The following is a 25008-nucleotide window of genomic DNA, read 5'->3' on the forward strand; positions in this document are numbered from 1 at the left end:
GATCTATTCGCTGATGCTACTGTTGGCGGCTGCTGAACTGACAAATCGGCTGACTTGTTCTCTACTTGTGGCCTCGTGGAAAAATGCAAAAGTGTATTGTGTTTTTGTTGACACTTTCTGCACTTCCAACTTGTACACGTTTTTGCTGATGGTATGATGGTGAATGGCCGTCGATTTCATTGTTCGGAGGCGTTCGATTTCAATAGTTTTAGCTGTTGGTGTAATGAGACGAGTTCAGCAGCATTTGTTTCATAGGTGCTGTTTAATGTTTTGTTGAGCAAGGCAAGCTTGCTGCTTGTGATTATGGAATCCAGTGGCTTAAGTCTTCAATCGCTTTGGAGATGACCCTTCACTCCCGCTATTGGTCTCTATAAGCCGAAGAGGTTCCCTTTCATTTTCCCATAAAGGAGCTAATCTGGTTATGGCTCTTTTATTTTCGCCGTTTTGTGTCTTCACGTCAACTATACGAACGTCTCCATCGTTACCTTTATATATTCGGGTTATTCTGCCTAGCGGCTACTGCATTACGGGCATTTTATCTTCTTTAATAATGACCAATTGACCAGGTTCAACGTTTTGAGATGGTGTATTATATTTTCTTATCTCTTGCAGAGTACTTAAGTATTCCGTGGACCAAGGCTTGCAGAACTTATGCCTAATTTGCGATACTACTTTCCACCTGCTTGTCAATGAAGTTGACAATTGGTTCGCTGATGGGTCAGCCTGTGCGATTAACGGTTCTTCAACAAGAAAATGACCAGATCTTAATGCTGCTAGATCATTCGGATCGTCAGAAATAGAAGTAAATGGTCTGAATTCAGGATTGCCTCCATTTCAATAACAACTGTTTCCAACTCTTCGCGGGTTAATGATGCACTACTAGTGGTACGAAGTAACAGTTACTTCGCAGACTTCATCGCGGCTTCTCATAAACCACCAAAGTGTAGAGATCCTGAGCGAATAAACTGGAAATCGATCCCTTCTCTTGGGCATTTCTCCGCTATTTTCTTTTTGCCTTTCTCTCCAAAGACAGCCTTATTGAATTCATCGAGCTTTTTTTGCTCCTACAAAGTTCATCGCGTTGTCTGAAAATAGTGTTTGACATTTCCCTCGTCGAGAGATAAATCTCTTCATTGCTCCAATGAATGCTTCCGTTGTTAGGTCTGTAGCTACTTTCAAGTGTACAGCCTTTGTTGCGAAGCAGACAAATACAGCGATGTAAACCTTGTGTGGTCTCTTGCCTCGTATTTTGTAGTGGACCCATAACGGTCCGCAATAGTCAATGCCGGAGACAATAAACGGCTTTGCAGGTGTGACTCTGCTCGGTGATAGATTTCCCATGATTTGGGTGTACAACTTTGGCTTCGCTCGGGTGCACCTTATGCAATTTTCCACAATGTTGCGAGCCATAGCCTTCCCCTTGATTATCCAATATTTTTGTCTTGACGTTGCGAATAATAGTTGTGAGCCACAGGGTCTATTATCCATATGGATCATGCTAAGAATAAGTTTTACAATTGCATCGTTGTATGGTAACAACACCGGGTGTTTTGTGTCGTATGCTAAGGTTGCCTCTTCCTACCTGCCACCGATTCCAAGTATTCCTCTGTCATCTAGAAACGGAGTTAAACTATGTATGGAGCTTAATTTTCCAATGTCCCATGTTTCCGCAACTGCTGAATTTCTTTCCGAAAATCTGCCATATGTATGGTCTTGACTATTAGTCTGTATGATATACAGCATATCATCTATCCAATTTTTGAGGCAATTGCTGACACTGTAGATAATGTTTTGAATTCAAGATCAGATTGATTTTCTTTATTCTTTATGAAAGGTTTGGGCCGGAGAGGTTCATTTCCATATAGAAAAGTTGGTCCATAAAACCACATCAGACATCCAATCGGCAGGATTATCTTTTGGCCCTACATGTCGCCATTGAGTTTTTAGCGATCTGCCTTGTATATTTTTGACTTTGTGTGCAACGAACGTAATGAACGCAATGTAATCTCTAAATCTGACAAATAATGTGGTAAGCACACCATTTTCGTAATCTAAATCGAGCAAAGTGATCTCCTTTATTGGTGCTATGTTTGATTTTGAAAAAGAAGTCTGACTATATGCCTGCCGTCTGAAAGTATAGCTCGAAGATACACCGCAGCACCATATACCTTTTCTGACGCGTCCACGAAAGTATGTATCTCCATTTTTGTTGGTTTCTCTCCAACTTGAAATTATTTAACATCTTTGGTCTTTTCGGAAAAATAACCAATATGCTAACCTTTCTGCTGGCAGTTCCTCGTCCCAGCCAATTTTGTTCTTCCACAGTTGTTGAATAAAGATCTTTGCTGCTGAAACCACAGGACCCCCAATTCCTAAGGGGTCGAACAATATTGCCAAATCAGACGTGACCTTCCGCTTGGTGACGAATTTGCATTCACTCACATCACTCTTCAAACAAAATCGATCTGCTTGAGGAATCCATGTTAATCCCAAAACCTTGGTTGATGACTTGTCAAAATTGAGATCTACTTCTCTATCTTCTGGAGGAACTCGATGCAGCAGTTTCAAGTGGTTAGCACATCATTTTCGTAGTCTAAATCCAGCTTCCAGTAGTAACAAATTAACTTGTTTCTGCATCTCAATTGCCGTCAGATCCGCACATGCAATCGTCGACGTAAAATGCTTTTGAAGTACCATCGCCCTAATGGATATTTTCGTATCTGCTAGTCTTTTCAGACATCTTGTAGCAAGATATGGGACATTCGTCGTACCATGTTAACGTATTCAACATGTAATGTTCGAGTTCCTTTTCTGGAGTATTTCTCCATACGATTAGCTGATATTTGCGATCTCTTTTGTCGACTAGCACTTGTCTATACATCTTCTAAATGTCTGTTGTAAACACAAATCTCGGAAGTCTAAACCGCAACAGCATTCCAAACAGATCTCCTTGAACCCTGGGATCTGAATGCAAAATATCATTGAGTGACTTGCAAGACGCATCGAACACAACCCTCAGCTTTGTTGTGCTGCTTTTTGGGAGTAGGAGACAAAGATGCGGGATATAGTAATGATAACCACTCATATCTTTTATTGAATTTTCGTCATATGTCCCAAATCCTCATACTCCTTCATAAATTTAGCATACTGCTCGTGAAGACTTGCATCCTTAGATATGCGAAGCTCCAACGCAAAAAATCATGATTCTGCAATATTCAACGATTCCGAAATCTTCTCAGTTTCGTTTGCAAACGACAATCACACCACCAACCGACCGTTTTCATTCACTGTTGCATTTTGGTTGAAGTGATTTTCACACTGTTTTTCTGCTATTGTCAACTTCCGATCTTCACAACATCGCCTTGTTCCCAGAACTTCTTTAATATATCTTCTAGAGCAAGGTTCATTTTTTCCGAAAACGGCGAATGCCACAGTTTCTCATTCAGCCTGAACTCTTCCACTTGCAATCCACCCTAGTTTTGGGTTCTTCAATATAGAACTTGGATATTCGAAGTACTTGTGAAAAAATCTGGTTAAAGTAGAACTCTGCTCCAAGTAGTACGACAATTCTGATAGTTTGATAAAAATAGGGATCTACCAGTTTTATGTTTTCGGGAATAGGCCATGATGTGATGTCGATGTCAGTGCTTGGTTGGGGTGGCACTATATTTGGTAACAAAAAGGCTTCTAGGCGCGTTCTACATTTGCTGGCATTCCTAGCATTACGGGCATGTTATCTTCTTTAATAATAACCAATTGACCAGGTTCAACGTTTTGAGATGGTGTACTCTATTTTCTTCTCTCTTGCAGAGTACTTAAGTATTCCGTGGACCAAGGCTTGCAGAACTTATGCCTAATTTGCGATACTACCTTCCACTTGCTGTTCGATGATGTTGACGATTGGTTCGCTGATGGGTCAGCCTGTGCGATTAACGGTTCTTCAACAAGAAAATGACCAGATCTTAATGCTGCTAGATCATTCGGATCGTCAGAAATAGAAGTAAACGGTCTGAATTCAGGATTGCCTCTATTTCAATAACAACTGTTTCCAACTCTTCGCGGGTTATTGAGGCACTACTAGTGTTACGAAGTAACAGTTGCTTCGCAGACTTCATCGCGGCTTCTCATAAACCACCAAAGTGTGGAGATCTTGACCAGGTTCAACGTTTTGAGATGGTGTAATCTATTTTCTTCTATCTTGCAGAGAACTTAAGTATTCCGTGGACCAAGGCTTGCAGAACTTCAGCCTAATTTGTGATACTACCTTACATCTGCTTGTCAATGAAGTTGACGATTAGTTCGCTGATGGGTCAGCCTGTGTGATTAACGGTTCTTCCACAAAAAAATGACCAGGTCTTAATGCTGCTAGATCATTCGGATCGTCAGAAATAGGAGTCAACGGTCTGGAATGCAGGTTTGCCTCTATTTCAATAGCTGTTTCCATCTCTTCGCGGGTTAATGATGCACTACTAGTGGTACGAAGCAATAGTTGCTTCGCTAACTTCACCACCAAAGTGTGGAGATCTTGAGGGAATAAACTGGAAATCGATCCCTTCTCTTGAGCATTATCTTTTTGCCTTTCCCTCCAAAGACAGGCTTATTGAATTCATCGAGCTTTTTTTGCTCCTACAAAGTTCATCGCGTTGTCTGAAAATAGTGTTTGACATTTCCCTCGTCGAGAGATAAATCTCTTCAATGCTCCAATGAATGCTTCCGTTGTTAGGTCTGTAACTACTTTCAAGTGTACAGCCTTTGTTGCGAAGCAGACAAATACAGCGATGTAAACCTTGTGTGGTCTCTTGCCTCGTATTTTGTAGTGGACCCATAACGATCCCCAATAGTCAATGCCGGAGACAATAAACGGCCTTGCAGGTGTGACTCTGCTCGGTGAGAGATTTCCCATGATTTGGTTGTACAACATTGGCTTCGCCCGGTTGCACCTTATGCAATTTTGCACAATGTTGCGAGCCATAGCCTTCCCCTTGATTATCCAAAATTTTTGTCTTGACGTTGCAAGTAATAGTTGTGAGCCACAGGGTCTATTATCCATATGGATCAAGCTAAGAATGCATTTTACAATTGGATCGTTGTATGGTAACAACACCGGGTGTTTTGTGTCGTATGCTAAGGTTGCCTCTTCCTACCTGCCACCGATTCTAAGTATTCCTCTGTCATCTAGAAACGGAGTTAAACTATGTATGGAGCTTAATTTTTCCAATGACCCATGTTTCCTCAACTGCTGAATTTCTTTCCGAAAATCTGCCATATGTATGGTCTTGACTATTAGTTGCATCGCCTGATTCAATTCTATAGGTGTCAATACTTCTGTCGAATTTCCGTGCTTGCGTCCCTTAATCCTTTCGGCAAATCGAAGGACATAACCGATAATACCTTGTAATCGCCTAAATGAGCCCTTGTGATTTTTTCCGTAGATGATATACAGCATATCATCTACCCACTTTTTGAGGCAATTGCTGACACTGTAGATTTTGTCTTGAATTCAAGATCAGATTGATTTTCTTTATTCTTTAAGAAAGGTTTGGGCCAGAGAGGTTCATTTCCATGTAGAAAAGTTGGTCCATAAAACCACATCAGACATCCAATCGGCAGGATTGTCTTTTGTCCCTACATGTCGCCATTGAGTTCTTAGCGATCTGCCTTGTATATTTTTGACTTTGTGTGCAACGAACGTAATGAACGCAATGTAATCTCTGAATCTGACAAATAATGTAATAAGCACACCATTTTCGTAATCTACATCGAGCAAAGTGATCTCCTTTATTGGTACTATGTTTGATTTTGAACAAGAAGTCTGACTATATGCCTGCCGTCTGACAGCATAGCTCGAAGATACACCGCAGCACCATATGCCTTTTCTGACGCGTCCATGAAAGTATGTATCTCCATTTTTGTTGGTTTCTCTCCATCAAACATCAGTCTGGGCAACTTGAAATCATTTAACATCTTTAGTCTTTTTCGGAAAAATAACCAATATGCTACCCTTTCTGCTGGCAGTTCCTCGTCCCAGCCAATTTTGTTCTTCCACAGTTGTTGAATAAAGATCTTTGCTGCTGAAACCACATGACCCCCAATTCCTAAAGGGTCGAACAATCTTGCCAAATCAGACGTGACCTTCCGCTTGGTGACGAATGTACATTCACTTACATCACTCTTCAAACAAAATCGGTCTGCTTAAGGAATCCATGTTAATTCCAAAAACTTTTTTTTTATCGAACGTTCCCACGCCTCACATTCCCACCCCTGCCGACCGAGGGGGTGACCTCCCTTTACGGATGGATCGCGTACACATCATGATCCGCATCATAATGGGGTAGGAAATTGAAAACCAGCTACAATTTGTCAAATAATAAAACATGTATGTTAATTGTTTAAAAATTAAATTATTCTAGATTTAATAACTTCTAAACTCATACCAAAATCTACATTACAATACACAGAATTAAAGTCAACACAAATTTTACTAAGAGGTTCGCCCATTGAATAATTCGTGCGGTGAAAATCAGTATATAATAATTGGTAGTAACTACTATATCTAAACGGAACATTAATTATAATAGATGAGATTAGGAAATCTGAAGGTATATTACCATTTAATATTTTTAGTACAAACATGGAGATCAACATAATACGTCTGCTCTTAAGTGTAATCTAATTAATTTTAGCCTGCTAGCATAAGAAGGCAAAACAAAATCACCATTCCAATGTAAACCTCGTAAGGTAAATAGCACAAATTGTTTTTGCACGGATTCTATTTTATCTGAGTATATTGCATATTGAGGATCCCATACAACAGAACCATATTCCAATATAGGTCTAACAAGAGACGTAAATAACTGTTTTGTTATATATGGATCAGAAAATTCTTTGGCCCACCGTTTAACAAAACCTAAAACACCATTTGCTTTATTTACCATTGTCATTACAGGGCTATTAAAATTTAATTTTGGATCCATCAAGAGGCCTAGATCGACAAATGAATCTACAGTTGATAATGAATGACCGTAAATATTATATTGTAATATCAGAGAAGAAGATCTGGAGAAGCACATATGCTTACATTTGCTTAAATTTAACTCCATACAATTTAACCTGCACCATTTAAAAAGTCTATCTAAATCTAAACTAGCTCGTTTATCACAATTATGGGAAATGAATAATTTAACATCATCTGCGTACATTACCAATTTCGAGTAATTTATGAAATTAGGTAAATCGTTGATAAATAAAGAGGACCGGTCCAAGGTGACTTCCTTGCGGAACACCCGATGGAACGTTAATCGTTTTGGATAGATACCCTTCAAACAAAACTAGTTGTGATCTATCTTTTAAGTAAGATGATATACATTTGACTAAGTTTGTGTTGAAACCCATATAATTTCATTTATATATTAGGAGTTCTATCAAAAGCTTTACTAAAAGCAGTATAAATTGTATCAGTTTGTTTACGCTGAACAAATCCTTTTATTACTGTTGACGTAAATTGCTGATATGCTGATATGGACTCAATATAGATTGAATTTTCTGTGAAATTACTGCAGTAATTAATTTTTCGAACAATTTTGGTATGGCACTTAATTTTGCAATTCCTCTATAATTTGACACATTAGTAAGACTACCAGAATTATGTAAAGGTATAATATAAGATTTTTTCCAGAAAGTAGGAAAGTGACCAAATTTAAGTGAATAATTAAACAATATAATTAACGTAATTCTGAACAATATTTAAGAATTATATTAGGTATGTTATCCGGTCTTGGACATTTAATCGATTTTAAAATACGCAGACTATTGGACACATCCTGACGTTGTAGAAAAGGCATACAAATTTGATCAGCCTGTAATAACTTATAAGGATACGAATCTTTAATTTGGCAAGATGTACTGGAATAGGTTGTAGCAAAAAAATCTGCGAAACATTCAGCAATATCTGTGCCTGTGACAAATTCTTTATTGTTATATTTCAATACTGAGGGCTTTGAGGAAACTTCTTGTTTTAGATTAACAAAATCATAAAAAGATTTAGGATTGGATTTGAAATTATTTTTAATCTTGTCTAGGTAAAGATTATACAATCTACGAGACTCTAAAGTATATTTAGATCTAGCAACAGAGTAATTAGTGTAGTCTATTGTTAAGCCTGATTTTTTATTTTACGAAAAAGCTTATTTTTAGAATTTTTTAAACTTGATAACTCAGGGGTTATCCATGGATATTTATTTGAATTTTTAACTCTAGTGGTTGGAACACATTCCAGTTTAAATCTATTTAAAATATCATAAAATTTATCAATTACATATTCTAAATCTTTATGGCTGTTACACAGGCACACAGAAGCCCAATTTAAGGAGGAAATGAGGGTATTAACTTTTCGAAAATTAGTTTTTTTTTAATTAAGGACAGTTTTAAATGAGTCGGACTGACTTTCTTCAATTACATAACTGTGAGTCATGGAGATATATAAAGTTGGATGGTATATATCTTCAGGAGTGCATATTGGAGGAATTCTGAATATATCAAAATGCTGTGTTATATTTACAAACGCCAAATCAAGAATTTTGCCGAGGCAATTTTTCACACTGTTTATTTGATAAAGATTTAAGTCACACAAACTATTTATAACATCAAATATATGCTGGGTACTGTTCATTTCGGATGGCAAAGGAATCAAAGCTTCAGAATCTGCCATTGGAAGCCACCTAATGGAGGGCATATTAAAATCACCAAGGATCAGAATGCGATCGGAAATTTTTCATTTTTTCAGTGATTATATTTATTGCTGATAAATGCTGATTATAAATGTCAAGTGAAGATGAAGGAGGAATATAAGAGCAAGTTACATATAGGTCAATTAAATTAGTTGTATATTTGGTATCAACTGCAATAAGGACGCCACCACCTTTTTTACAAACACGACCTTTTCTAAATATTTGGTATTTTGAACATAAAATTTCACTATTTAATAGGGATGTTTTTAACCAAGTTTCGGAGAAAACCAATACATTATAATTGAAACCAATGCTATCAGTATATAAACTGGTTAATTTTTATTAAGCCCTCTTACATTCTGAAAGCAAATTGAAAATGAGCCATTTAGTTTTTTGGCACCGAATCTGATCTAAGAGGCAAATGAGCTAAATTATCGGATCTCTCCACAAATTCTTTAATAAATGCCTTAGCAGGCCAAAATTCTTTTAAAATCAACTGTACAAAAATATTTTCAGGCACAACGATTTTGAAAGATCTACTTTCAGAAAATGCAGATCGGAGCTTATATGATAGATTATGTCATCGGCCGTTGTTTCTGGCGCAAACTTGTTGCAAATATCAATTTCATGGCGGGAGCTATAGATAATGATCTTTGGACAGGTTGAGTTTTGCCAGTAGCAGTCTCGGGACGATCACTAGTGATAAGTGAAGGAAGTGATAATTCCTGTATGTCACGAGTAGATTGTGAGGTTTTCTTAGAAACCTCACTATCAATACTCATAACTTCATGATTATTTACCCTTTTACCTATACCGCTGTTAACTAGGTGTGTAACAACACTGGCATACGACTGTTCACGTCCAGTCTCAGTTGTATCAGTGATATGAACTGAAACCGGTTGTGGAACAGTGTTCTCAACAGAAACTATGGCTTTGCGACTAGGCATTCCCTTAGTTGGTGCCTTTTTCGCAGCCCTTTTGCGTTTCTGGCCAGACACCAACGAACACCAACATTATTTCTAATTGTGTCTACGACTTTTGCATTAATCCTAGCACATTTTGCATGCCATTGATTAAGACAAAACCAACAGGTAACACACAATTCATCCTCTGCAACAATATTACACAATTCAAAAGGGCACGACATTTTTTATTTTAATTATAATTATTTCTTTTTTAATACACAAGTTACAACTATATTTTTCAAGATTAGATCTGTAGCTGGATTTTTTTTTTTTATTTATTTATTTTATTCTTTTTTAAATTCTTTTTTAAATGTTGGCAACTCTTATGAGATGACAAACAAAACAAGACGATATGTTACAACAACTAATTAGCTAATATAAGAAAAGAAAGAGGATAAAAGGAGAATGTAAAACTACACAATTTTGGGATATAGTAATGATAAACACGCACATCTCTTGATTGTATTTTCCTCATGTGTCCCAGATCCTCAAACTCCTTCATAAATACTGCTCGTGAAGACTTGCATCCTTAGATATGCGAACTTCCAACGCAAAGTATCTTGATTCTGCAATATTCAACGATTCCGAAATCTTCTCAGGGTCGTCTGCAAACGGTAATCGCACCACAAACCGACCATTCTCATTCACTGTTGTATTTTGGTTGAAGTGATTTTCACACTGCTCTTCTGCTATTGTCAACTTCTGGTCTTCGCAAACATCGTCTTGTTCCCACAACTTCTTTAATAAATCTTCTGGAGCACGTTCATCCTCTCCGAAAACGGCGCATGTCACAGCCTGAACTCTTCTTCATTCAGCCTGAACTCTTCCACTAGCAATCCACCCTAGTTTTGAGTTCTTCAATATAGAACTTGAACATTCGAAGTTCTTGTGAGACAGTCAGGTTGAAGTAGAACTCTGTTCCAAGTAGTACGTCAATTCTGTTCGTTTGATAAAAATAGGGATCTACCAGTTTCATGTTTTCTGGAATAGGCCATGATGTGATGTCGATGTCAGTGCTTGGTTGGGGTGGCACTATATTTGGTAACAAAAAGGCTTCTAGGCGCCTTCTAAATTTGCTGGTCAGTGACTGAAGCTCCACTGGTAGGGGGAAATTAAAATATATGAGTGAATCAAGTGATCCTTATCAGGATCACTTCGGGGTCACCAAAAATGTTTATTAATATAAATAAAAGTAGATATACACAACACTTGAATTGTATAATCTTGGTATGCTTACAATTTCTTGCAATCTACCAAGAATCTTTATTTTTGCTTGGTATTTATTCATTTTTGTTATCAATACAACTAGCATTAAATGTAAAGTAAGGAATAAAATACTTCAGTCAATAGCCCATGCAATGTGAAACTAATCGAGTTGTTTCTTTATTTGGGTTATTGGCCTGCTTAAAATAAAAAATGAAGCTAAAATTATATTGGGTCAGTTATATGCTGACATGGAACAAAACTTATTAAATAACAAAGAGTGTATGTGCAAAAATTATGTTCTTTTGAACAATGCTAATATGATAAATGCCCAAATTGCCCAATAAATATTCTAGAGCACGTTCATTTTCTCCGAAAACGGCACATTTCACAGTTTCTAATTCAGCCTGAACTCTTCCACTAGCAATCTATCCTAGTTTTGAGTTCTTCAATATAGAACTTGGGCATTCGAAGTTCTTGTGAGAAAATCAGGTTGAAGTAGAAATCTGCTCCAAGTAGTACGTCAATTCTGGTCGTTTGATAAAAATAGGGATCTACCAGTTTTATGTTTTCGGGAATAGGCCATGATGTGATGTCGATGTCAGTGCTTGGTTGGGATGGCACTATATTTGGTAACACAAAGGCTTCTAGGCGTGTTCTAAATTTGCTGGGCAGTGACTGAAGCTCCGCGTTGAACCTGTGGTTTGCGGTTCTCGATCTTCCGCCTACACCTTCGATACAGAGAGATGCTTGAATGGGTTCGATACCCAACCTCTGACACCTGATAAATCTGTGAACCGGAATCCGGAATCGCCTTGAACTCATAGCTTCTTACATTATTTACCTTGATCGCAACCCGTGCGGTTGCAAGGAGTACATATGATTGGGATCTATTCGCCGATGCTACTGTTGGCGGCTGCTGAACTGACAAATCGGCTGACTTGTTCTCTCCTTTTGCCTCGTGGAAAAATGCAAAAGTGTATTGTGTTTTTGTTGACATTTGCTGCACTCCCCACTTGTAGACGTTTTTGCCTGATGGTGAAATATTTACACATCTTGTGTCTAGCAACCTATTTCTGTCTTTCGGGCACCACCAAGAACTTTTTACAGTAATATAGGAGCTGGTCACCTTTGCACATGTGACATCTGCGGATCGTGGTGGAAGCAGCCATCGCAGACGGTTTGCTCTAACGATTCGAAGCGATTCCTCAAACATTTCATGAAATACTCCATCGTTTGGAACTCTTTGGAATTCACAATTGACTGCTCATACAACACATGAGTAGTCTTGACTATTCTCTTTGTTAGGATGTGGATTAAGAGTGGATTCCATTTGGCTTTACTCCAAGATCCTCCAATGCCAATAACGATTCACGAAGACTGTCATGAAAGTCTTTCGCTGATCTGCTATCGCCAGATATGTTGGGCATGTTTAGCATTCTCTCAAGTATAGTTGACACTTGAGCTCTCTTGTTGTTGTACCTGTCTTGGAGTGTCTTCCAGACAATGTCGTAAGTGGCCTCGATCAGTTCGGCCATTAAATTGAGGGGTTGTAGCTTTTGGCAGATTAACTTGATTTGCCAAGTTCCAGCCTGATCTCTGCTGAGACGACGAATGATCGACCTGTCTTAACGTGATATATTTTCTTTGAGCCTTAACGTCTCTTCCTCTGAAAGAACGTATGCTGATGCATCGTACCCCAACGTTGGGTCATCAAAGTCCTGGAACATTTTGAAGTGGATATCTTCCACGTGTATCCACAGTTTTTCAGTTGCAGCTACTGTCTGTCAGGGAGCAGCTTGGGCTGAACTGCCCCTTATTAAAGTTTGAATGGACTGCATTAGAGTCCTCTGAAGTCTCTCTGATGCAGCCACACTGCTGATTGTAGTAAACTGGCTAGATTGTTTTTGTAAACCCACCCTTGTTGCCAGAAGAGGTTACTGAGGCGTTCGTTCCTTGCCCCTTTTGATGTCTGCCTAGATGTTGTCAATTGCAGTCCTATACTCTTCACCAATGACTTGGAATTCGTTGTTGGTGATATGGAGATGTGACTGCCGAAGGATCTGCACGAATTTTGTTTTCATTGCGATCGATCTCTGCCCTGAGTTCTTCCATCTCCTTTAGCCTTTTTACGTTCGCAATTGCCTTTCTCAACTTGGCAATTCCTGCTTGTTGTTGATCCATTACTGTGGCTAGATCCATACTGTGCCCGCCTTGCGCTTATGATAGTTAATAACTTGATTCAGAAGGTTCTTGATATAGGAACTGGCTTCTTTTCTAGATGTTTCTGCAACAGGTTTTAAGGATTCCGCGGAACGCATCAAATCTATCTTCCTTTTAGTGCTAATATTTTTATTTTATTGGCAAATTGCTTTTTATTTATAAAACTTGTAGAATTGGTAGTGCTCCCTTTCTTTTAATTTTTTTAATGGGGGACAAATTGGTTTGTTTTGGCAAATCAGCTGATTTGCTGCAAGCTTCTGCAGGAATGCCGTCTGTTTACTTTTCGCATTTTCCTTGCAAAAGAGAATAAAACTACCTTACTCTCTCAGAAAGATGTTGCTGGACAATTCCTGCAGGAAAAGTAACCAGACACACCTAATATAAGGGGCATTCACGAATGGTTATTGTTGATAAATATAAGAAATATAGCAATGCAATTATTATACGTTGAAATATTTTGGTCATTAAAGAAGCAGTCATAGATCGTGTGTCATGTTTTACTTGGTATAAGAGCTAGCCAGTTAATTGAAGACATTTCCACAGGCACCAAACTCAAAAGGGCAATTGTTAAAAAAACGCAGAATTCCAACAGTTATAAATATACAAAATTTTATATATACTAAGTTTGTTTCAAATTGTTGTTTTAATTTTCTTAAATTAACAACCTTATGGTAAATTAAACCTTGAGAATGTGGTATTGTAAAGTGTTGTATATCTACGTAAAAACCGCTATTAATTTATCTCAGATTGTAAGAATTTGTTGAAAAATGAAGAATAAACAAAACCCACTGTCTATTTGACACTAGGGGCGTCTGGTTACCCTAAAGTCTATAACAATTGTTACAAATTGTTACTGGAAGTCGTCTGTTTACCCAAAAGTTCTGCAAAAGAGAGCGGTCGGAGAGAGAAATTTTGACAGTTCTTTCAGTGAGAATTTGCAAATTCTTGCTGGAAAAATTTCTTCTTGCAATCGCTTGCAACTCTTCTTCTTCTCATTCATCGACATTCAATCAGATGTTTTCTATTGTCTGTTTATTTATTTTTGTGCTTTCAATTTGAAAATATTTTTTTGGAATTAGCAAGACTAATAGTTTTTGGAGAACAACTTTATAAAATGTGAAAAACGTAAATGTTAATATGTAATAAGAAAATAAAAGACTATTTTCAACATTTTTATTTAAAAAACTTGTAAAATTAGTGTTGGTTCCTTTGTTTTAATTCTCCTTATGGGGGACAAATTGGTTTGTTTTGACAAATCAGCTGATTAGTTGCAAGCTTCTGCAGGAATACCGTCTGTTTACTTTTCGCATTTTCCTTGCAAAAGAGAATAAAACTACCTTACTGTCTCAGAAAGAGGTTACTGGACAATTCCTGCAGGAAAAGTAACCAGACACACCTACTATAAGACACCAGCCACAGATGCATTTTTCTAGTTTCTTTGTAATTGAGTCACCTTTCTTATTGAGCCATGGTTCCAGTTAATATATATATATATATATATATATATATATTTGATGCGTTCCGCGGAATCCTTAAAACCTGTTGCAGAAACATCTAGAAAAGAAGCCAGTTCCTATATCAAGAACCTTCTGAATCAAGTTATTAACTATCATAAGCGCAAGGCGGGCACAGTATGGATCTAGCCACAGTAATGGATCAACAACAAGCAGGAATTGCCAAGTTGAGAAAGGCAATTGCGAACGTAAAAAGGCTAAAGGAGATGGAAGAACTCAGGGCAGAGATCGATCGCAATGAAAACAAAATTCGTGCAGATCCTTCGGCAGTCACATCTCCATATCACCAACAACGAATTCCAAGTCATTGGTGAAGAGTATAGGACTGCAATCGACAACATCTAGGCAGACATCAAAAGGGGCAAGGAACGAACGCCTCAGTAACCTCTTTTGGCAACAAGGGTGGGTTTACAAAAACAATCTAGCCAGTTTACTACAATCAGCAGTGTGGCTGCATCAGAGAGACTTCAGAGGACTCTAATGCAGTCCATTCAAACTTTAATAAGGGGCAGTTCAGCCCAAGCTGCTCCCTGACAGACAGTAGCTGCAACTGAAAAACTGTGGATACACGTGGAAGATATCCACTTCAAAATGTTCCAGGACTTTGATGACCCAACGTTGGGGTACGATGCATCAGCATACGTTCTTTCAGAGGAAGAGACGTTAAGGCTCAAAGAAAATATATCACGTTAACACAGGTCGATCATTCGTCGTCTCAGCAGAGATCAGGCTGGAACTTGGCAAATCAAGTTAATCTGCCAAAAGCTACAACCCCTCAATTTAATGGCCGAACTGATCGAGGCCACTTACGACATTGTCTGGAAGACACTCCAAGACAGGTACAACAACAAGAGAGCTCAAGTGTCAACTATACTTGAGAGAATGCTAAACATGCCCAACATATCTGGCGATAGCAGATCAGCGAAAGACTTTCATGACAGTCTTCGTGAATCGTTATTGGCATTGGAGGATCTTGGAGTAAAGCCAAATGGAATCCACTCTTAATCCACATCCTAACAAAGAGAATAGTCAAGACTACTCATGTGTTGTATGAGCAGTCAATTGTGAATTCCAAAGAGTTCCAAACGATGGAGTATTTCATGAAATGTTTGAGGAATCGCTTCGAATCGTTAGAGCAAACCGTCTGCGATGGCTGCTTCCACCACGATCCGCAGATGTCACATGTGCAAAGGTGACCAGCTCCTATATTACTGTAAAAAGTTCTTGGTGGTGCCCGAAAGACAGAAATAGGTTGCTAGACACAAGATGTGTAAATATTTCACCATCAGGCAAAAACGTCTACAAGTGGGGAGTGCAGCAAATGTCAACAAAAACACAATACACTTTTGCATTTTTCCACGAGGCAAAAGGAGAGAACAAGTCAGCCGATTTGTCAGTTCAGCAGCCGCCAACAGTAGCATCGGCGAATAGATCCCAATCATATGTACTCCTTGCAACCGCACGGGTTGCGATCAAGGTAAATAATGTAAGAAGCTATGAGTTCAAGGCGATTCCGGATTCCGGTTCACAGATTTATCAGGTGTCAGAGGTTGGGTATCGAACCCATTCAAGCATCTCTCTGTATCGAAGGTGTAGGCGGAAGATCGAGAACCGCAAACCACAGGTTCAACGCGGAGCTTCAGTCACTGCCCAGCAAATTTAGAACACGCCTAGAAGCCTTTGTGTTACCAAATATAGTGCCATCCCAACCAAGCACTGACATCGACATCACATCATGGCCTATTCCCGAAAACATAAAACTGGTAGATCCCTATTTTTATCAAACGACCAGAATTGACGTACTACTTGGAGCAGATTTCTACTTCAACCTGATTTTCTCACAAGAACTTCGAATGCCCAAGTTCTATATTGAAGAACTCAAAACTAGGATAGATTGCTAGTGGAAGAGTTCAGGCTGAATTAGAAACTGTGACATGTGCCGTTTTCGGAGAAAATGAACGTGCTCTAGAATATTTATTGGGCAATTTGGGCATTTATCATATTAGCATTGTTCAAAAGAACATAATTTTTGCACATACACTCTTTGTTATTTAATAAGTTTTGTTCCATGTCAGCATATAACTGACCCAATATAATTTTAGCTTCATTTTTTATTTTAAGCAGGCCAATAACCCAAATAAAGAAACAACTCGATTAGTTTCACATTGCATGGGCTATTGACTGAAGTATTTTATTCCTTACTTTACATTTAATGCTAGTTGTATTGATAACAAAAATGAATAAATACCAAGCAAAAATAAAGATTCTTGGTAGATTGCAAGAAATTGTAAGCATACCAAGATTATACAATTCAAGTGTTGTGTATATCTACTTTTATTTATATTAATAAACATTTTTGGTGACCCCGAAGTGATCCTGATAAGGATCACTTGATTCACTCATATATTTTAATTTCCCCCTACCAGTGGAGCTTCAGTCACTGACCAGCAAATTTAGAAGGCGCCTAGAAGCCTTTTTGTTACCAAATATAGTGCCACCCCAACCAAGCACTGACATCGACATCACATCATGGCCTATTCCAGAAAACATGAAACTGGTAGATCCCTATTTTTATCAAACGAACAGAATTGACGTACTACTTGGAACAGAGTTCTACTTCAACCTGACTGTCTCACAAGAACTTCGAATGTTCAAGTTCTATATTGAAGAACTCAAGAAGAGTTCAGGCTGAATGAAAAACTGTGACATGCGCCGTTTTCGGAGAGGATGAACGTGCTCCAGAAGATTTATTAAAGAAGTTGTGGGAACAAGACGATGTTTGCGAAGACCAGAAGTTGACAATAGCAGAAGAACAGTGTGAAAATCACTTCAACCAAAATACAACAGTGAATGAGAATGGTCGGTTTGTGGTGCGATTACCGTTTGCAGACGACCCTGAGAAGATTTCGGAATCGTTGAATATTGCAGAATCAAGATACTTTGCGTTGGAAGTTCGCATATCTAAGGATGCAAGTCTTCACGAGCAGTATTTATGAAGGAGTTTGAGGATCTGGGACACATGAGGAAAATACAATCAAGAGATGTGCGTGTTGATCATTACTATATCCCAAAATTGTGTAGTTTTACATTCTCCTTTTATCCTCTTTCTTTTCTTATATTAGCTAATTAGTTGTTGTAACATATTGTCTTGTTTTGTTTGTCATCTCATAAGAGTTGCCAACATTTAAAAAAGAATTTAAAAAAGAATAAAATAAATAAATAAAAAAAAATCCAGCTACAGATCTAATCTTGAAAAATATAGTTGTAACTTGTGTATTAAAAAAGAAATAATTATAATTAAAATAAAAAATGTCGTGCCCTTTTGAATTGTGTAATATTGTTGCAGAGGATGAATTGTGTGTTACCTGTTGGTTTTGTCTTAATCAATGGCATGCAAAATGTGCTAGGATTAATGCAAAAGTCGTAGACACAATTAGAAATAATGTTGGTGTTCGTTGGTGTCTGGCCAGAAACGCAAAAGGGCTGCGAAAAAGGCACCAACTAAGGGAATGCCTAGTCGCAAAGCCATAGTTTCTGTTGAGAACACTGTTCCACAACCGGTTTCAGTTCATATCACTGATACAACTGAGACTGGACGTGAACAGTCGTATGCCAGTGTTGTTACACACCCAGTTAACAGCGGTATAGGTAAAAGGGTAAATAATCATGAAGTTATGAGTATTGATAGTGAGGTTTCTAAGAAAACCTCACAATCTACTCGTGACATACAGGAATTATCACTTCCTTCACTTATCACTAGTGATCGTCCCGAGACTGCTACTGGCAAAACTCAACCTGTCCAAAGATCATTATCTATAGCTCCCGCCATGAAATTGATATTTGCAACAAGTTTGCGCCAGAAACAACGGCCGATGACATAATCTATCATATAAGCTCCGATCTGCATTTTCTGAAAGTAGATCTTTCAAAATCGTTGTGCCTGAAAATATTTTTGTACAGTTGATTTTAAAAGAATTTTGGCCTGCTAAGGCATTTATTAAAGAATTTGTGGAGAGATCCGATAATTTAGCTCATTTGCCTCTTAGATCAGATTCGGTGCCAAAAAACTAAATGGCTCATTTTCAATTTGCTTTCAGAATGTAAGAGGGCTTAATAAAAATTAACCAGTTTATATACTGATAGCATTGGTTTCAATTATAATGTATTGGTTTTCTCCGAAACTTGGTTAAAAACATCCCTATTAAATAGTGAAATTTTATGTTCAAAATACCAAATATTTAGAAAAGGTCGTGTTTGTAAAAAAGGTGGTGGCGTCCTTATTGCAGTTGATACCAAATATACAACTAATTTAATTGACCTATATGTAACTTGCTCTTATATTCCACCTTCATCTTCACTTGACATTTATAATCAGCATTTATCAGCAATAAATATAATCACTGAAAAAATGAAAAATTTCCGATCGCATTCTGATCCTTGGTGATTTTAATATGCCCTCCATTAGGTGGCTTCCAATGGCAGATTCTGAAGCTTTGATTCCTTTGCCATCCGAAATGAACAGTACCCAGCATATATTTGATGTTATAAATATTTTGTGTGACTTAAATCTTTATCAAATAAACAGTGTGAAAAATTGCCTCGGCAAAATTCTTGATTTGGCGTTTGTAAATATAGCACAGCATTTTGATATATTCAGAATTCCTCCAATATGCACTCCTGAAGATATATACCATCCAACTTTATATATCTCCATGACTCACAGTTATGTAATTGAAGAAAGTCAGTCCGACTCATTTAAAACTGTCCTTAATTAAAAAAAAACTAATTTTCGAAAAGTTAATACCCTCATTTCCTCCTTAAATTGGGCTTCTGTGTGCCTGTGTAACAGCCATAAAGATTTAGAATATGTAATTGATAAATTTTATGATATTTTAAATAGATTTAAACTGGAATGTGTTCCAACCACTAGAGTTAAAAATTCAAATAAATATCCATGGATAACCCCTGAGTTATCAAGTTTAAAAAATTCTAAAAATAAGCTTTTTCGTAAAATAAAAAATCAGGCTTAACAATAGACTACACTAATTACTCTGTTGCTAGATCTAAATATACTTTAGAGTCTCGTAGATTGTATAATCTTTACCTAGACAAGATTAAAAATAATTTCAAATCCAATCCTAAATCTTTTTATGATTTTGTTAATCTAAAACAAGAAGTTTCCTCAAAGCCCCCCCTGCAGGAAAAGTAACCAGACACACCTACTATAAGACACCAGCCAGAGATGCATTTTTCTAGTTTCTTTGTAATTGAGTCACCTTTCTTATTGAGCCATGGTTCCAGTTAATATATATATATATATATATATATATATATATATATATATATATATATATATATATATATATATATATATATATATATATATATATATATATATATATATATATATAATTTCATTAGGTTTAACACTGTAACATTGATATCATAATTAAAATAAACAAAAACTTTACGTTCATATGATTTTTGACTGTTTTGTTGTTGCGGCAGTCCAACTGTAACCACAGAATGGACTAAGGGACAGTCCTTGACTGAGTGAATTCTGGTAATTCCGCACTATATGCTCTACCGTTCTGGGATCGTATCTAAACTGTAGTTTCTTTTACTATAGATATGGGGTTTAGTTTACTGAAAATTGTTTCAAGTTCTTCATTTTCTTCATCTGTGGGAGATACAGCGCCGTCCTCGCTATTGTCACCTTTGTTTGACAAAGAATGAACTTTCATATACCGTGATTTACAAGACATATTTGATATTGCATTGACATTTAGTTGACTCTGCTCGACCCAGACGTCGTCATCGCTGATAGAATCATTTAAGATTTTTTGGAGTTCTTCAGACGAAGCTTGAGCAGCATAACAATCCGAACCTAGAATGTATATACAACAGAAACAGACAAACAACATTCGCATTTTCCACTAAAAACATAATTTTTATCCGACAAAAAAGATAACGATAATTATGATATGAAAACGGAACCGTGGATAAATCAGAAACGTCATTAGTTTGGTTTAATACCTAATTTATTCGCGGTGCTCTCATAGACATATACTAAAAAAAAAACAGATTAATCATATTTAAATGCTAAAAAATTACAAAAACTAACAAAAAATGGACAAATTAAAAAATATTAAAATACATTCTTATAATGTATACTGAACAATTATTATTTGCAATATGATAAAATAAATTAAGTAAAAATGCACATGACCAGCAATGGCGATAAGTTTAAATTCCTTATAAAATAAAAATTTCTTATAAAATAAAAAAAGTTAGTAAATAAAATAAATTGTCCAGCAACAATAAAAACAAATAGCGTTGCTAATTAGAATTAACCTAAAAGTATAGAGTAACATAAAAATAAAGCGTAGAGGCGTGATATGTATGAGTTTATTTTAGTGAATATTGCAACATCTGTGCAAGGATGTGTTTGGGAAATCGACGGTACCGGTGTTCGATCTGCAACTTCCATCAACATCACCAGCATTGCCACCATCGCTGTATTGTTCACAAGTTGATGATATTTGCAAATCCTCCAGACGTGTTTTGAGTTGCTGAGGCGATACGGTCTTTTGGCGTGATCCGTTCTTTTCCAGCTCATTTCTTTTCGTGTATTTCATTGCACAAACTGTTGCCTGTTGTTCAGATGACAAAACTCTGCAGCTCGTATCTAAAGCACAGACATCGATAAAAGTTGATGTACAGCTATTATATTCTGGACATGGTGAATGCGATTCAGTACTTTCTGGGGTATATGGATCCGGAAATTGTGAACAGTTTTCGATATTGGTACTTAAGTGCTGCGTATCAATACGGTTTAAAATTACATTATTTGAAAGCACTAAACTTTCAGAAACTAAGCGATATCTGGAATCGATTGACTGTTTTTTAATGGTATTTTTACAAAGTGTACATATTGCGGCGGTATCAGGTAATTCATCATTATTTTCATCTGATGATATTTGAAAACATTCACACACCGATATATTGTTCGTATCAAATATGTTAATACTAACGGGCGTCTTCGTAAACAAATCTTTTGTATTTATAAATTCGTCGCTATGAGATTTCATGTTACCTGCACTAGAAGCATTGGTAATCGTAACTGTTAAATGCTTCGAGGAGGGATTTTCTTTATTTACATTACATTTTTTAACGTCTTCTATTAAATCTTCGGATAGGATACATGCTCGTTCAATATTGGCATTTGATTCTTTAATAAGTTTACTATTAGGAGTTTCATCACTTTGATTCAAACGGGCGGAGTTATTGATAGTGGCAGCTGGGATATGATGTTTAAAATTTGGTTTAAAATAAAGAGGATCACTTCGGGGTCACCAAAAATGTTTATTAATATAAATAAAAGTAGATATACACAACACTTGAATTGTATAATCTTGGTATGCTTACAATTTCTTGCAATCTACCAAGAATCTTTATTTTTGCTTGGTATTTATTCATTTTTGTTATCAATACAACTAGCATTAAATGTAAAGTAAGGAATAAAATACTTCAGTCAATAGCCCATGCAATGTGAAACTAATCGAGTTGTTTCTTTATTTGGGTTATTGGCCTGCTTAAAATAAAAAATGAAGCTAAAATTATATTGGGTCAGTTATATGCTGACATGGAACAAAACTTATTAAATAACAAAGAGTGTATGTTCAAAAATTATGTTCTTTTGAACAATGCTAATATGATAAATGCCCAAATTGCCCAATAAATATTCTAGAGCACGTTCATTTTCTCCGAAAACGGCACATGTCACAGTTTCTAATTCAGCCTGAACTCTTCCACTAGCAATCTACCCTAGTTTTGAGTTCTTCAATATAGAACTTGGGCATTCGAAGTTCTTGTGAGAAAATCAGGTTGAAGTAGAAATCTGCTCCAAGTAGTACGTCAATTCTGGTCGTTTGATAAAAATAGTAATCTACCAGTTTTATGTTTTCGGGAATAGGCCATGATGTGATGTCGATGTCAGTGCTTGGTTGGGATGGCACTATATTTGGTAACACAAAGGCTTCTAGGCGTGTTCTAAATTTGCTGGGCAGAGACTGAAGCTCCGCGTTGAACCTGTGGTTTGCGGTTCTCGATCTTCCGCCTACACCTTCGATACAGAGAGATGCTTGAATGGGTTCGATACCCAACCTCTGACACCTGATAAATCTGTGAACCGGAATCCGGAATCGCCTTGAACTCATAGCTTCTTACATTATTTACCTTGATCGCAACCCGTGCGGTTGCAAGGAGTACATATGATTGGGATCTATTCGCCGATGCTACTGTTGGCGGCTGCTGAACTGACAAATCGGCTGACTTGTTCTCTCCTTTTGCCTCGTGGAAAAATGCAAAAGTGTATTGTGTTTTTGTTGACATTTGCTGCACTCCCCACTTGTAGACGTTTTTGCCTGATGGTGAAATATTTACACATCTTGTGTCTAGCAACCTATTTCTGTCTTTCGGGCACCACCAAGAACTTTTTACAGTAATATAGGAGCTGGTCACCTTTGCACATGTGACATCTGCGGATCGTGGTGGAAGCAGCCATCGCAGACGGTTTGCTCTAACGATTCGAAGCGATTCCTCAAACATTTCATGAAATACTCCATCGTTTGGAACTCTTTGGAATTCACAATTGACTGCTCATACAACACATGAGTAGTCTTGACTATTCTCTTTGTTAGGATGTGGATTAAGAGTGGATTCCATTTGGCTTTACTCCAAGATCCTCCAATGCCAATAACGATTCACGAAGACTGTCATGAAAGTCTTTCGCTGATCTGCTATCGCCAGATATGTTGGGCATGTTTAGCATTCTCTCAAGTATAGTTGACACTTGAGCTCTCTTGTTGTTGTACCTGTCTTGGAGTGTCTTCCAGACAATGTCGTAAGTGGCCTCGATCAGTTCGGCCATTATTGCAGTCCTATACTCTTCACCAATGACTTGGAATTCGTTGTTGGTGATATGGAGATGTGACTGCCGAAGGATCTGCACGAATTTTGTTTTCATTGCGATCGATCTCTGCCCAGAGTTCTTCCATCTCCTTTAGCCTTTTTACGTTCGCAATTGCCTTTCTCAACTTGGCAATTCCTGCTTGTTGTTGATCCATTACTGTGGCTAGATCCATACTGTGCCCGCCTTACGCTTATGATAGTTAATAACTTGATTCAGAAGGTTCTTGATATAGGAACTGGCTTCTTTTCTAGATGTTTCTGCAACTGGTTTTAAGGATTCCGCGGAACGCATCAAATCTATCTTCCTTTTAGTGCTAATATTTTTATTTTATTGGCAAATTGCTTTTTATTTATAAAACTTGTAGAATTGGTAGTGCTCCCTTTCTTTTAATTTTTTTAATGGGGGACAAATTGGTTTGTTTTGGCAAATCAGCTGATTAGCTGCAAGCTTCTGCAGGAATGCCGTCTGTTTACTTTTCGCATTTTCCTTGCAAAAGAGAATAAAACTACCTTACTCTCTCAGAAAGATGTTGCTGGACAATTCCTGCAGGAAAAGTAACCAGACACACCTAATATAAGGGGCATTCACGAATGGTTATTGTTGATAAATATAAGAAATATAGCAATGCAATTATTATACGTTGAAATATTTTGGTCATTAAAGAAGCAGTCATAGATCGTGTGTCATGTTTTACTTGGTATAAGAGCTAGCCAGTTAATTGAAGACATTTCCACAGGCACCAAACTCAAAAGGGCAATTGTTAAAAAAACGCAGAATTCCAACAGTTATAAATATACAAAATTTTATATATACTAAGTTTGTTTCAAATTGTTGTTTTAATTTTCTTAAATTAACAACCTTATGGTAAATTAAACCTTGAGAATGTGGTATTGTAAAGTGTTGTATATCTACGTAAAAACCGCTATTAATTTATCTCAGATTGTAAGAATTTGTTGAAAAATGAAGAATAAACAAAACCCACTGTCTATTTGACACTAGGGGCGTCTGGTTACCCTAAAGTTTATAACAATTGTTACAAATTGTTACTGGAAGTCGTCTGTTTACCCAAAAGTTCTGCAAAAGAAAGCGGTCGGAGAGAGAAATTTTGACAGTTCTTTCAGTGAGAATTTGCAAATTCTTGCTGGAAAAATTTCTTCTTGCAATCGCTTGCAACTCTTCTTCTTCTCATTTATCGACATTCAATCAGATGTTTTCTATTGTCTGTTTATTTATTTTTGTGCTTTCAATTTGAAAATATTTTTTTGGAATTAGCAAGACTAATAGTTTTTGGAGAACAACTTTATAAAATGTGAAAAACGTAAATGTTAATATGTAATAAGAAAATAAAAGACTATTTTCAACATTTTTATTTAAAAAACTTGTAAAATTAGTGTTGGTTCCTT

General features: G+C 37.0%; 1 protein-coding gene across 1 annotated transcript; it reads right to left on the reverse strand.

Annotated features, from left to right (window-relative positions):
* Nucleotides 1-20029: 20029 nt before the first annotated feature.
* Nucleotides 20030-21981, reverse strand: LOC131802492 (uncharacterized). Its single transcript, XM_059122847.1, has 2 exons — nt 21098-21981; nt 20030-20518 (listed from the first exon to the last, which is right to left on the reverse strand). The coding sequence occupies exons 1-2, from the start codon at nt 21720-21722 to the stop codon at nt 20235-20237; spliced, it is 909 nt and encodes a 302-aa protein (XP_058978830.1). The 5' UTR covers nt 21723-21981; the 3' UTR covers nt 20030-20234.
* Nucleotides 21982-25008: the final 3027 nt, after the last annotated feature.

The sequence above is a fragment of the Musca domestica genome, unplaced genomic scaffold (assembly GCF_030504385.1).
Source record: "Musca domestica strain aabys unplaced genomic scaffold, Musca_domestica.polishedcontigs.V.1.1 21, whole genome shotgun sequence".
Taxonomy (NCBI): Eukaryota; Metazoa; Arthropoda; class Insecta; order Diptera; family Muscidae; genus Musca; species Musca domestica.